The sequence below is a fragment of the Quercus lobata genome, chromosome 12 (genome assembly GCF_001633185.2).
Source record: "Quercus lobata isolate SW786 chromosome 12, ValleyOak3.0 Primary Assembly, whole genome shotgun sequence".
Lineage (NCBI taxonomy): Eukaryota > Viridiplantae > Streptophyta > Magnoliopsida > Fagales > Fagaceae > Quercus > Quercus lobata.
The window spans coordinates 23,135,712-23,150,449 of record NC_044915.1 but is presented as its reverse complement, the minus strand read 5'-3'; the positions used below and the strand labels follow the sequence as shown (position 1 = coordinate 23,150,449).

The following is a 14,738-nucleotide window of genomic DNA, read 5'->3' as shown; positions in this document are numbered from 1 at the left end:
GCCCACTTGGTCAGCTTTTTTGAATGTTTGTCTCCTCTCTTTACTCTCATCTCTTCACACCTCGAATCCTCTCTACCTGGTACGAAGATCACATAGCAGTGAGCAACCCAGAACTCTCACCCACCTCCATAACTCCCCTCACCGACCCAGCGCCATTAATCCTAACCGACCCATCATAAACGCGTCTTCTACACACACTGCCTCATCAACCTTAGTCAATCACATTAATCCCTTTCTCAGAATTAATTCCTCACCTACGAAGCTCTGTTGCTAATGAAAAGCCAAACTCACACAGTCCGAACGGCTTCGTCAAGTAAAGATTTTAATTTTCTTAATTACTTGTTGTAGCTTTCTTTCACATCCCAATCAAATTCAGATTAGTTCACATTAATCTAGCTTAGGGCTTATTTTAATCCCACATCTTCTTTCAGATGGAAGCCTCGCTCTCATCCTCATCCACCTCTCACGTGCTATACAGAGCATCTGCTTCCTCCTCTCACCGTGTTCCCTTACTGGTAGGTCTGTTTAATATAGTGAATCATTTTTGCTTGTTCTGTTATAATTTCGTACCTAGGTCATGCATTTTCTCTTCATTTTATGGCTTCTGTGTTGTTGCTGATGTGAACTTGAGATCAGTAGGTGTAAGTGTAAGTTTCATTTGACAAAATCATAGTGAATCATTTTTGCTTGTTCTGTTATAATTTTGTACCTAGGTCATGCATTTTCTCTTCATTTTGTGGCCTCTGTGTTGTTGCTGATGTGAACTTGAGATCAGTAGGTGTAAGTGTAAGTTTCATTTGACAAAATTATAGTGAATTATTTTTGCTTATTCTGTTATAATTTTGTACCTAGGTCATGCATTTTCTCTTCATTTTGTGGCCTCTGTGTTGTTGCTAATGTGAACTTGAGATCAGTAGATGTAAGTGTAAGTTTCATTTGACAAAATTATAGTGAATCATTTGTGCTTGTTCTGTTATAATTTTGTATCTAGGTCATGCATTTTCTCTTCATTTTGTGGCCTCTATGCTGTTGCTGATGTGAACTTGAGATCAGTAAGTGTAAGTGTAAGTTTCATTTGATAAAATTATAGTGAATCATGTGTGCTTGTTCTGTTATAATTTTATACCTAGGTCATGCATTTTCTCTTCATTTTGTGGCTTCTGTGTTGTTGCTTATGTTAACTTCTCAAATTTACATACAATGTCTGAAACATACTTTTGTTCTCTTGATATATATATAGGTGTTATCTAAGGTTAAATTTAATTTCAAACATTAGTTAATAGTTCTTTGAAGCTTCACTTCTCTATGCCAAATGAAAAATAGTATTGTGCATTCCTTGAAGAGATTCAAAGTAGTATAATTGCTTCTTTATTTCATGAAAAAAAAAAAAAGGCTTAAGCTTTGGTTGATTCTGGGGCAAAATAGCACTACAACCATCCACTAAAAAGTTAAATATAATTAGTTTGATGAGAACAAAAGTTTGATAGATTAAATGACATTGACCTTTTAACATATATTCAATTATAAATTAATAATATGCTCTTATGCCTTGACAAGTAACTGCTGTTTTTAGTAAATAGTTCCCTTTGTCATAGTAAATATGCCCCTGCTGATCTCGTAATACACATAATTATATAAATATACAATGCCACTGCAAGTGTATGATAAACTGATGTGTATACAATGCATAGACCTATGTATTTTTCCTTTAGTTTTGTCAAATTTTCTCTTATATGCTTGTTACTTAGGTCTTTTAGTGAGTAGGAAGTTAATGTTTTTTAATCCATATCATACAATTTCAAATGACGAGTCTATGTAAGTATACCAAAATTTATTTAGATGGATGAGAAAACAGCTAATGCCGAGGATAGGAAGTGGCCTGAAGCAGTCAAGAAGCATTTCATTGATATCTTGTTAGAAGAGGACGCAAAAGGGAATATGCCCCAAGGCCAGTTCAAGACTGGAACTTGGACAGTAGTTATGAATGAGTTTAACAAGCGCGCAAATAAAAATTACAATAAGACACAACTTACACAAAAATATCAACGAATGAAAGGTCGACACCGTACATTCTCCCAGCTCATCGCATGTACAGGAATGGGATGGGACCCCATTTCAAATATGGTGACGGTCAGTGAGGAAGCTTGGGCTGCTGCATTTGTGATAAGTTCTTTAACATACTCCAAAAAAAATTTATTACAATTAGCTATATGCATAGTTTATGATTGTAAATTAAAATGATGCTGAAATCTACCTTGTGTTCATACTAGCATGGCCCATCTTTTAAACACTGAATGTATTCACAACTAAAAAAGATAGTGATAAGGCAAAAACAAAAATTCATACATATGGACCAGCACTATGTTGTAAGTGTATACATATCTTTGTTTACCTTTCCCTGCATATAAAAAATATGAGGTTTATTAAATGGTGTATTAATAAATAGTGTGTTCAAATAGTTTTTTTGTAACATTTTCTCATGATGATACTTTTAGGAATGGAATAAAATCTGATCTAAGGGGTTTATTACTGTAGAAAACAAAAATGTGATTTTGGTATAAAGTTAATAGGGTTATTATTACTGTAACTCTTTTTGTTTTTGGTATCTAAGAGTGGATGATTATTATAGGGTTATTATAATTACCCATCTAATTTGTATTGAGTTTTATATGAATAAGTCATCTAACCCAATATATATGGTTGTTAATAGGTCAATCATAAATTCAAGGAGTTCAAGAAAAAGGGGTTGAAACACTACAACCTGTTGGGCAGGCTTTTCAATTCAAACACAGCCATGGGTTTCCTCCAAATTTCATTTGCCTAACCAGCTCCTAACAGTGACGAAGAGAGAGAGCTGGATGTAGCCTTCCTATCATTGGGGGTGCATGTCAACTTCAACACTGATAGTCTGGATGATGTGGAGGAGCTGTCCACACCAAGTGAAGCCCAAAGCCGGAGGCAAGCTAAAAAGCGGCCAGCTGAACCATCTCATTCAAGCAGAAAAAGGAAGAAAGGACACTCCCTTGAAAGCATGATTGAAGCTATTTGGGGGTTTATTGAGATGAGGAACCGGAGGGGGAAAAGGTCCATTGACACTGGAGACTCTACTGTGGGGGGTGACATTGAGTCAGTTACAGAAGCTATAACACTGCTCAACCAGTACACCGATGTGGATCATGTCATATATTGCAAGGTCATGCAGGAGCTTCATAACTTTAAGAGTAGAGTCGTTTTTTTTTGCTATGACAGTCATTAGGAGAAGGGTTTGAATTGAGTTCATTGGGGGTGGATTGCAGTAGTTATGGGGGTGGTTGAGAATGTGCGCCGTTTAAAGAGCTACTAGGAAGTTAATTAGTTTAGTTATTTTGCTTTAATGTGAATAGGCAAAGTCTGCATTATGTTCATATTTTGGATAATGTTTGCATGCTACCTTCCTTTATTATTACTATATAATACTTTGAACATCTATGCAAGTTATTTAAGAAATATGGGATTAGTTTGTTGTGGCTTTGTGTTGTTTAAATTGCAATTGCTTTGTTGTGGCTTTGTGCTGTTTTATGCTGTTTTGTTTGATGACATATATATATTTTAGAAAATCAACTGTGTTCTTTATGGAATTTTGGACAATGTTTGCATCCTACTTTCCTTTATTATTACTATATAATGCTTTGGACATCTATGCAAGTTATGTAAGAAATATGAGATTAGTTTGTTGTGGTTTTGTGCTGTTTAAATTGCAATTGCTTTGTTGAGGACATGCCGAGTATGAGTTCCCTTGGCCATCTAGAGGTAAAAAAAAAATTGGTGCATTTGGTTTTGGATTTGTTCTTTGGGCATCTGCATCAGTATGATAGCTTTCATAATTGTAACTACAGCACTGCAGAACTAGGGCAGGCAAAATTTCAATATATGAGTTGCACTTACATGTCATGAACTTGATAGAATTGTTGATTAGATTTGCAAAAATTTGAACAGATAGCTAAAATTTAATGTACTGCATATCATTTATAATGACAACAATCAAAGAAAGGGTTTCTAATTTTATTTCTAGTTTCCTTAGTCATCATTTAAGACTTCACCTTCAATTTTTGTTGGATTTGTGACCTTGATATTTGGGTCTCTCTTTTCTTAGTGACTGATTTTATAATTATACTCTTTCTTAAGCCAATCCCCAGGATCTTTTGGCCATTTTAGTATGCATTTTTTTATGCTGATTTCTTATCTGAATGTCTTATTGTATTTTTAACTTTTTAGCCTACTTAATTTGGTTATTTAGTGTTCTTGGTTAGTAGTTTGTTCAACAGCCTACTATTCTTGTCTATTGTTAGTATTGATGATAAGAAGTTAGTCTAGTGGCCCTTACTTGCCATAAAGGCTAGAGGTTGTCACAGCCGTTTGAATCTAGTCTCATATAAACTGGTGCCACAATTGTTTTCCCTCTTCCAATTGGGTGGCCACATTGTAATATCAAAATATTAATTAAATTATATATATTTATAAATAAAGATGTAAATATAAGGGGAGTTCTTGATTAAAGGGTCATCACTTCCATAAATGGTAACTATATGTTTGTTTAGTATGGTGATCCTTTTGCAATTTTTCTTTTATTGTCACTAAAAAATAGTTGTGTTGGGTAACATTAATTGCCAATAGTTATTATTCTGATTGCAGGATCATACTACCTCGTTGACACGGGGCACGTAATAGGCAGTGCATTCCTCCCCCCACACAAGTCCACACGCTACCATGCCCAAGAGTTTCAGGGTGCGAACCGGTAGCCTACTACCCCACAAGAGTTGTTCAATTATAAGCATTCGTCATTGCGGATGGTGATTGAACGATACTTTGGCGTGTTGAAGGCGAGGTTCCCGATCCTAAATGAAATGCACTCCTCCCTCTCTAGACAACCATTGATTGTGACCGCTTGCTGTGCACTGCACAACTTTATCCGCATGTATAACTGGGCGGATGAAATGTTCCATGTGTGGAAAGGATCATTTGTGCATAACAACGACACAACCATAGCGGGAGCTGCATGCGTAGGTAGTGGAGGAACTGCAGAAGCTTTTTATGCTCAGGTACAATGAGCGATGTCGGAGTATTGTGATGCGATAACTGCTGCTATGTGGGAAGGTTACACAGGCAACTGTGATTGAGCTTTTTGGGAATAGACTGTAAAAAATGTGAATATTATAGTATTCAAACTTTGTTTTAAGTTTTAACCTTGTTTTTGTTGAAGAATATGTTGTGACAAAAAATAGATGCTGGTTATGGAGGCATTAGGCAATGACATCATGCAATGTTTGCATTTTTAACTAGACTTTGCAAAAATTAAATCCATGTAAGGTATTGGACTTTGCATTTAATAGAACTTGAGGTTTGATATGGTTCTTATTCCTATTGAAAGGAAAGATGGGTGTAAGACCCTATCAGGTACTGTGATGAAATTATTATGTTTAGGGATACAGTAAAATTGCTGAATGAAGGTTAGTAATATAGTTTCTAGGCTGTGTGAAGGCAATTCAATATATAATAAAGTAGTTGAGATACAAAAATTATGAACCATTTGTATTTCTTGGAAAGTCTATAACGCAAGCTGTAACTGTTATTGACATTGTTGGTTTTCTTTTATTTATAGGTATTGTGGCAATTAACTTGAGATTGTTTGCCTATTGGTTATACTTATTGTTTATTGTTGGTTATACTTATTGCCTATTGGTACCAAAGTGGCCCTACACCCTCCAACTGCAATTTGTAAGAAGATTGATTCTATTGATTAAACTTGTATGCCAATCGATTTGATCATGTAATGTTATTGTTGGAAAACTGTATTGAATCTGGCCTTAATTTAAGTTGTGCCCTTAAGGAGGTTTTTATTACAACAATCTTAAAGTATAAATACTACTGTATTGAATTTGTTCTCAACAAGAGCTCGACCATTATTCAAAGTAACACATTTTTCATTGAATACAAGATGAGTGAGTGGAGTCCATCTATACCTCCATTTACTTGACAAAATGATTGTCTTTTGTTACTGCCTCTCTTATTGGTAGCCGAGTGAGAATGCTTTCTACAATGCTTTGAGACAGATCACTTATCAAATCCAAATCCGGCGAATCACAAATTTATGTGTCAGCTAAAATGACCATGTATAAGGCAATGCCAACACAACCCATAAGCAATTGAAAAAATTAACTCAAAGTTAAACTGCCACACTGCTAATTTTTTCCATCACATTCCACATTTTACAACAAACTTTAAAAAAAAATGAAAGAAGGAAAAAACTATGATTTTCATCTTAAATGTTATCTTTTGCTATTCCATCGTTAGAATTTGAGGTGACAAAGACCCACAACTCAGCCTACAATTTGTTTGATATATCAACAATTGAAAATCAAATTCATCAAGAGCACAAGAAGTTTGCCTACCAAAAGAAAATTATTTAATGGAGTCTTGATTCGTTTTCATTTCAAGAAGCAGATTCAAATATAGCACACCTTTGGAGTCATTTGAGTCCACAACAACCATAGAAACTTTAAGTTAATGTATTACAAACATAAGCCAACCTACTGAATCTGAAAACAGACTAGACAATACTATAAGGTAAAGTGGAAGACCAATTTGTGGACACACACAATACAAAATACAACAAAGGATGAAGTTCCAGTGTTCCACAATTGTCAATCTTCCAAACCATACCTTAAACACTTTACTAAAATTATAGGGAATTAACACGAAATTCCCAATAACATATTATTGTAAAAATACTATTAAGCCAATAACATATAGTTGTGAGAGTCAAGAGTCAGCCCCATACATATACCTAGCACTAGCAAAATGGATGACTCAAGATTATCCAAAAATAGTACACAGCGCATCAAGTTAATGAGGAGTCAGTAGTATATAATAAGATAATATGGTTACAGGACATCATCATAACAGTTTGGTTTAGACCATTGTCATAGTTAGCAGTAGTACAAGTGTGGTGCATGACAAACACCATCCAGTGAACATTATCTTGACCATTTTTTTTGTCTAATTTAAGGGGTGGACCTTATCATGCATGACCCTCAATTCCTCTCGCAATACACACAACTCTTTTTGTAGTAGTTGGAAATCCTCCGCATGTGACAATGGTGTCTTTAAGGGAATACACCATTGAAAAAACCCACATGCATCCTTTGGGCAACATTGAAATATCCTGAATCGGTTCTCATTTCGTTTATCCGAAATCCTCATGCTTGCTCTCAAGCCACAAAAACAATTGGAATTTTGGAACTGAAGGCCATCGTCAATATCCTCATGCATTGCGTCCGACATCTGCGAGAAGAAGCCATAAACCTACTCACTTACGCATTACAGAACGTAATCAACACTATTAAACAACCATTTCAATATGCTATCAATTCGTGCAACAAAAAATATAGCAACATATCCAAGCAGACCCTAAAGTGCAAAACCCAAGTTTTACTGTTTTAGTCCATTGGAACTTGGAAGAGTAGTGCAGCAAACCCCTACTACTTGTTGTAAGTCCCTACTAATTTGTTGTAAATTCAAAACACACATGATTGTATTCCTATACAAAAAAAGGCAGAGAAAGAAAAATTCCCTATTGCCAAAAAGAAAAGAAAATTTTGAGGAGCAGAATTTTCTGTGCAAACTAGGATTCAACTTGGAGTTTCAATAATATGGGAAAAACCCTTCCTTCTCCTTTCTTTTCTAGCAACATAACAGTGAAACAGGAATCAGAGATGAATAATTATGATTCCATAACATTCAAACTAACAAAAACCATCTTATGACATTCAGAGCCATTGTACTACCTAAATACGGCTCATAATCATGAACTCCATTCTTTGGCCAAAAAATAAGGTTCTGAAAGATTCTGAAACACTCAATCCCCTAAAAAAAATTATTAGTTTTGAAATAAAAAATAAAAAGGTAAGCATAAGCCAAACCAGAACACAAACGCTAACACACTCAGATGGTCAACTCTTCAAAGCTCAAATTTACCACTAAACCTCCTTCACAAAACTCATTGAAACACAAAACAAAATCCAAACTTTTTCAAACCCAAACTAAAAAGCTTAACTATTAATGCACTAAACCCACAAAACAAAACTCTAAAGTTTCACACATACAAACAAAAACCACAACTCAACAACAATTCACATAAACAACACAAACCGAAACTTCAGAACCAAATTTTAAAAAGAAAAAAAGACCACAAAAACATTAAACCAAACCCAATCAACTAAAACTAACAGTAAAATGAAACTAATAATCAGCTTTCTTGGCAACCAAAAAGAGTGTTAAGAAAAATGAAAAATTGAATGGGTTGTAAATCAAACATTGTTTCAACAGAAAAAGATTTAGAGAATGTACCTAAAAGATTTCAAGAATGTAGGGCGTGTATGTTTGGATTGTAAATCAAATATTGTTGCAACAACAAACAAAGAACAGAAAAATTGGGGGTTTTCCCGTTTGGTGAGGAAAATAGAAAAAAAAAAAAAAAAGGAAAAAAAAAAAAAAAAGAAAAAGTGAGAAATCTGTGAGTGAAGAAGGAACGGTTCGGTCTTTAGGCAAAAACCCATTGACAAGCAAGGAGAAAGTGAGATTTGAACTAGGAACAAAATATGGGTCGACGACTCAGTGGCGACAAAAGCTCGATTAGTTGCTAGGTCTTGGAGTGCTGACAGCGGAGATGAGATCCGAGAAACGTGAAGCCTAGCCATAGATCTTCTTTGGCGTCGATGGAGATAAGGACTACAGCATGGATTTGGTTTTCTGCTCTCAGGGAAGAGAAGGGATAAAGAAGGAAGAGAGGAGCTGAGAATATATGGATGTTCTCTCTCCTGATTAAAAAAATGTTAGTCAGCTTTTTTTATCATTAAAAACACACATACCAAACATCATTAAAAACACACATACCAAACACATATTTTATAGTTTTTGAATACTAAAAAATGTTGTTTAAACCATGATACCAAACACATTTTTTTGTTTTATTTACACTAAAAACACGTTTTTTAACAACACTTTTTAAACCACAGTTTTCACATCTTTTTAAACAACAACTTTTGAAAACTATGACCAAACGGGCCCTCAATGTTTAGGGGATAAAAGAGGGGTTTAGCCGAAGTAATGTAACCTATAAGCCCAACTCATTAATGTGTCACTAAAATGTTTTGTATTTTCAGGTATTGAATAAAATAGAATATCAAATTGAGTACTAATATTTTTTGCATATATTTTAAGTGAGAATGGGAATTCAAATCCTTCAAGCTTTGAACGTTTCCGTTGAAGACATTATAAAATATCATTTGACTTAAAAAGATTGTTGGCAGTTGGCACCATGATTTGATCTTAATTGTTCAATTTTCTCCTTCAAGTCCTAGACCATCAACGGTGTAATCCCAAAATTTTGATCCCACAAAATTGAGAAGCGTAAAAATTATTGATAAAAAACAAAAGAAGAAAAATCTCCACCATTTGGCTAGTAGTATAGAATATAGATTAGCATCTCTTGTATGGTAATTCAAGGCATTTTTCTTAATATTGTCTTTTCTTCCAGAAACAGTGATAATCTTCCCTCAAGGAGATGGGTTTAGTATGTTACCCTTTGGGCAAATTACAGTGCTTATTACACATGGTAGTTTCTTTTTATCAAGCCAAAAGAAGACTGAATCATTAAAGTCCAGAAGGCCAAGACCAATCAGTGACACTCCTTAGGAGTGGTTGGTTCATCAAACATTTAGGAAGGAGGATTTTCTAAATTAGATCTAAGCTGAAATAAATTTTTTAAAATGATTACAAATGGATTCACCATTTTGACTGGCTCAATTGTGTGATAACTATGATGGAAGCTCAGCAACATAGATTAACTGGGGGAGGTGGGGCTTAACATGATGAGGGAACATAAACAATGAGAGGGACCCTACTTTAGGTGATAGTCAAAGATTTTCAAAGAAGCAACACAAATAAATTAACATAATAATCAATGACGATTCCTACTAGGGAAGTAACAACATGGAGTAGTTAAAGTCCATATTAAGATAATGAGGGAACATAAAAGACAAGGGCCCCCACTTAAAAAGAAGCTTCAAACATTATCTCAGTGGCTTACTGGTGATTAAATTATCACTCATAATCTTAAACCCACACTGCCTTTCTGCACGAGCTAATTATGTTTCTCATTTTCATACTCAATTTTCAACCATAATGTATTCTTGCAAACGCTTTCACTAATTTGCATGGAATTCATTTTCTTAGATCAGAAACTTTTGTCCTTGATCTGGGAATTAATCTGTTTCCTAGCCAAAGAAACTCTGAGAAATATAAGATTACATGGTTCCCAAAAGCATTATAAAAGAATCTTGAAAAAAAAAAAAATTTGGGTTTGACCTTCAGTTCCAAAAGAAGTCATCATGGACTCATGGGGAATGCGTTTTTACACCTTTTGGCACGTGCTAAGTTGTTCACTCCAACAACCCTAGGCATACAAATGACTGAAATAAGTTTATAAAGCTTCTTAGATTTGACCTTTTGCGATTGCTAGTATTTGCTCCCTTCTATATGCCCCAGGCCCCAAAGGCCCCAAACTCACCAAATAATTATCTAACCCCACCTAATCTCATGTCCTTTTCTTAGGACATAAAAAAGAGATAGATGATCCAAGATTTTGGCTACACAATATGACCCTTTACCTTGTAAAAGGTCAGTCAAAATCTAGAAATATCATTCAGTCTCTTTTGTGATTTAGTTATTTAGCTTTTCTTAGCATATATCAATCTTTTTTTAAATTATAAAAAATAAAATTAGTTTTTATATGATCAGGTGGACCATTTGGTTTACAAGCTTACAAGGCACAAAAAATAGAAGTGGCATATGAATGGTAGTTCACTCATCTAGCTGGATTCCATGACGGTATTCATTCACACAAAAGCCGTGCATCAAAAAAGCCGAAAAGCATAGGTCCAGAAATGAAAGTTTCCCTACAAACTTTCTTCAGTTCTTCTCAGGAAAAAAAAGGAAATTCTAGAAACAAACAAAAACAACTTTGGGATCCCATATGTGATAATGTATCGAAAGCTGCTATACCAGCTGCCAGTGCGAGTACAATTTCATTTGGCAATTATAAATCAAGCACAAGCACAAGAGCCTAGCTTATATGCTTGGTTTTGAACTGCAATGAACTGATTTAGCTTTGTTTGTATTGCGCGTCCGCGTTTCAGGCCCTTTTTTTTTTTTTTTTTTTAACCAGCCTGATGTGCACTGTTCATTGGCCATGAACAGTATATTTGGCCAATGAACAGTACTAAAAAGTAATAAACAGAAAAAAAAAAATTTATTTTTTTATTGTTTTCAGTTTTTAGCAAAATAAACTGTATCCAAACAAACACTAGAGCCTAGCTTATATGCTTTGGTTTTAAACTGCAATGAACTGATTTAAGCTTGGTTTCCTGTTAAAAAAAGCTAGTTGTTTTTTTTTTGAATGAATGAATCAGATTCAGATGCTTATATTAATGAAAGGCAAGTGAGTTTGGTTTGATCTTTTTATGAAGTTTATTAGCTTATTTGTTTATAGCTTTTTAAAAACTCTTCTTTTTCTTCTTAAACATAACTGTACTTTTATCCAATATGAATAGATCAGTCTAAATCACCAAAATCAGCCCATGCCCTGTATATATTTTTACTAGAAGACACAGTAGCAGGCTGCTAACTACTCAAAACAAAAAAACACAAACATTCCCAACAGATAAGATTCTTCCTAGAAATTACAAAGAAACGGCTAGCTTACAGAAGACAAGTGTTTTACAAAACACTTCGGGACAAATAAAGGATATACCCCCATTTATTGTGGGCTACATGAATGCTAAAGGACAATCTGTCATGGACAGTTCAATAACTAGAATGTGCTAGGCTGAAGCATAATTTGAGCTTAACTTTAATTTAAGCTCCCTCACCATTGGCTGGTGCTGGTCACAATTATAAGATATCATCATATAAGTGCTGACAATTTGCATACAAAGTATAGCTAGCTCAACAATTTAACTCTCTTTGTAATAAAATCTCCATCTACATCAAACAACCCATTGATGTCTTAGTTAAAAAAAAACAAGTCTTGAAGTAAATGTCATAACGTGCTCTCATCAAACAGAAACATAATAAATGCCAACAACACAATATATAATCATACTTTACTTTCTATAAATCAATAACAATAAATAACTCACTACAATAGCTTACACTATATCATATAGATTAAAAACATTCTTTTGTAGAGCTTAGCATTTTTTTTTTTTCTTTTTATCGACAATCTCTCCTTATTCCTAAAACTTTACCCACTATTCTATATCACAAAAGTAATAAATGAATCAAAAACCCTCCCAAACCCCACAACAAAAATATGATAAAAAACTTATCTTTTTTGTTCTTTTCCCATTCTGCCCCTGAGATATAGGCAGGAAATTCCATGTTTACCCTTTCCACTCGTTACATTGCTCAGTAGGCCTCGTTTTCTGTTTCCCTGACTTCAACGGACACGGTGTCTGTACGGGTGGGACCATACAATTGTACTGCAAACACAACGAACTGCTCAAAGGAATCTCAGCCGTTGGATTGATCTGAATCCCAGTTAGATAATTGTGCTGTAAGTACAGTGTCTGTATACTAGCAGCTAATAACTGGTCCACGAAGCTACCGGGAACTTGACCGGTAAACCGGTTGTTGTTCAGGTAAAGATTCTGTACGGTCGAGAACGTGGGTGGGATTTGACCGGATAGCCTATTGTAGCTCAGATCAACGGTCTGGATAGTTACCTGATCAGCCGGTTGAACCGGGCCGGAAAACTGGTTTCTTTGCAATTGGAGGTTGTTGATTGGGAAGGTGAAGATTCGGCCTGGGATTGGACCGCTGAATTGATTCATGCTCAGGTCTAGGTAGTTTAGCCGGTTCATCCGGGTTAAGGCCCGGTCTACTGCGCCGGTGAACCGGTTCCAGGAGAGTGAGAGGTATTGCAGAGAGGGAGGTAGTGAATCCGGTCCGATTGAACCGGAGAGGTCGTTGTGTTTAAGGTCGAGCCGGGTTAGGGTATGGGAGAGAAACAGAGGGACCGGACCGGTGAACCGGTTGTGGCCGAGGATGACGTTGGTTAATTCCGGTAAGGTTCCGATGGTACGAGGTATCTCTCCGGCGAGCTGGTTGAAGCTGAGATCGAGTGTTCTGAGGCTCCGGAGCTCGCCGAGACTCGCCGGAATTTGGCCGGAGAGGTAGTTCCGGCTGATCGCTAGAAACCGGAGGTTCTTCAGTTGAGACAATGTCTGGGGCAGAGCTCCGAAGATCCGACCCGGAACCACGGAGAGTTCAGCTAAAGAAGAGAGCTTTCCGATTGCAGGATCAATCCGACCCGATAACCCGGGAGAGCCAGCTCTCGGGTCGCCAAGATCGAGAGAGATTACCTTATCGGAATCGCAATAAACTCCGGCGAAGTTACATGGGTCGGAGGTGAAATCCCATGAAGCAAAGAAATTCGACCCGGGCAAGTCTTCCAAAGCTTTTCGAATCGATTGCAGAGCTAGAAAATCAACTGGGTTTAGAATCGCTAACACTAATAGATTGTACTGAAAAAAACACAGACCCAGAAGACCCAAAAGCCTGAAGTCTCTTGGGCTGGCCATGGAAGAAGAGATGGGAGTGAGTTTGTGATATGGGTTTTGTCAAAGATTGGATTTTTATAGCAGAGTGAGAACGATAATGTGAGTGAAATGAGAATGCTTTTCCGTGAAAGGAACCGACCGGTTTCTCGTGGGAAACGGCGTGAGAAGGTGAGAGCTTTTATTAATGGCGGAACTTTCAGCATCAAAAAAGAAAAAAAGAGATGGAGAGAGAGAGAGAGTGAGTGAGAAAATGGGGTGGCTTGGAAAGCAAGCTATACTTGAAAACTTTCAATGACGAAGCTTCTTTTTACTTGCTCTACTACTTACTCTCAATAGCTTTGCTTTTTCATTATTGTTTGTGGCTTCTGAGAGAAGACGCAATGAACTGGTATTGCGAGTGTGTGTGTATTTGGTTTACTCATTACTGCGAAGGAAACACGGTCAGAAATCACTTTTTATTTGTTGGTTTTATTTTTATTAATTTTATTGGTTTTTTTTCCATGTGGATTCTTGGTTGTATTTGGTTTCTTTATTGGGAAGAGGTTCGGGTGCAAACGGTTGTCCGAGCCTGAGGTTTGTGGTGCCATGTCATCAGGCTCGGGAGGAGGTGGTCAGGACACTCAGGACGGGAATCACGTGACTGTGATAAAGATGACTGAAGGTGATACAGATTAAATGTCACTGGCCTGTGATGGGGTGACACGTGAGCAGGAATGTGGGGAAGACTGTGAGGTGGTGCCAGCTAAGCTTTAAGTGTTAGTGTTGTCTCATATTTCATGAAAATGATACTACTAGACTAGTCGTCGTTTCGTTTGCTTTACTCGTAAGTTGTAAGCTGTAAAACTCACAAGGTACTTGTGCAATTTTGGTAATGTGGGGTTGGGGACAAGCAAATCATAAGTGGTTTCTTGTTGAATTGAAAGTCTCTTAATAAGTGAAACTTCAATACCCTTTTGTTTTGTGTTTGTGATCACTCACTCTAATGATTTATCTAGCCAGCTCACCAAAATTGCCCAAGTAACCAGTGAGTTAAAATGTCACAACTGATATAAACCACTGGTGTATTCTGAGAATGAATAG

General features: G+C 36.2%; 1 protein-coding gene across 1 annotated transcript; it reads right to left on the bottom strand.

Annotated features, from left to right (window-relative positions):
- Nucleotides 1–12,168: 12,168 nt before the first annotated feature.
- LOC115972272 (LRR receptor-like serine/threonine-protein kinase EFR) lies at nt 12,169–14,132 on the bottom strand. Its single transcript, XM_031092488.1, has one exon. The coding sequence runs from the start codon at nt 13,677–13,679 to the stop codon at nt 12,480–12,482; it is 1,200 nt and encodes a 399-aa protein (XP_030948348.1). The 5' UTR covers nt 13,680–14,132; the 3' UTR covers nt 12,169–12,479.
- Between the last annotated feature and the right edge of the window lie 606 nt (nt 14,133–14,738).

What these genes read in the sequence shown, in the direction of transcription:
- LOC115972272 (XM_031092488.1), bottom strand. Translation starts at nt 13,679, where the DNA reads ATGGCCAGCCCAAGAGACTTCAGGCTTTTGGGTCTTCTGGGTCTGTGT.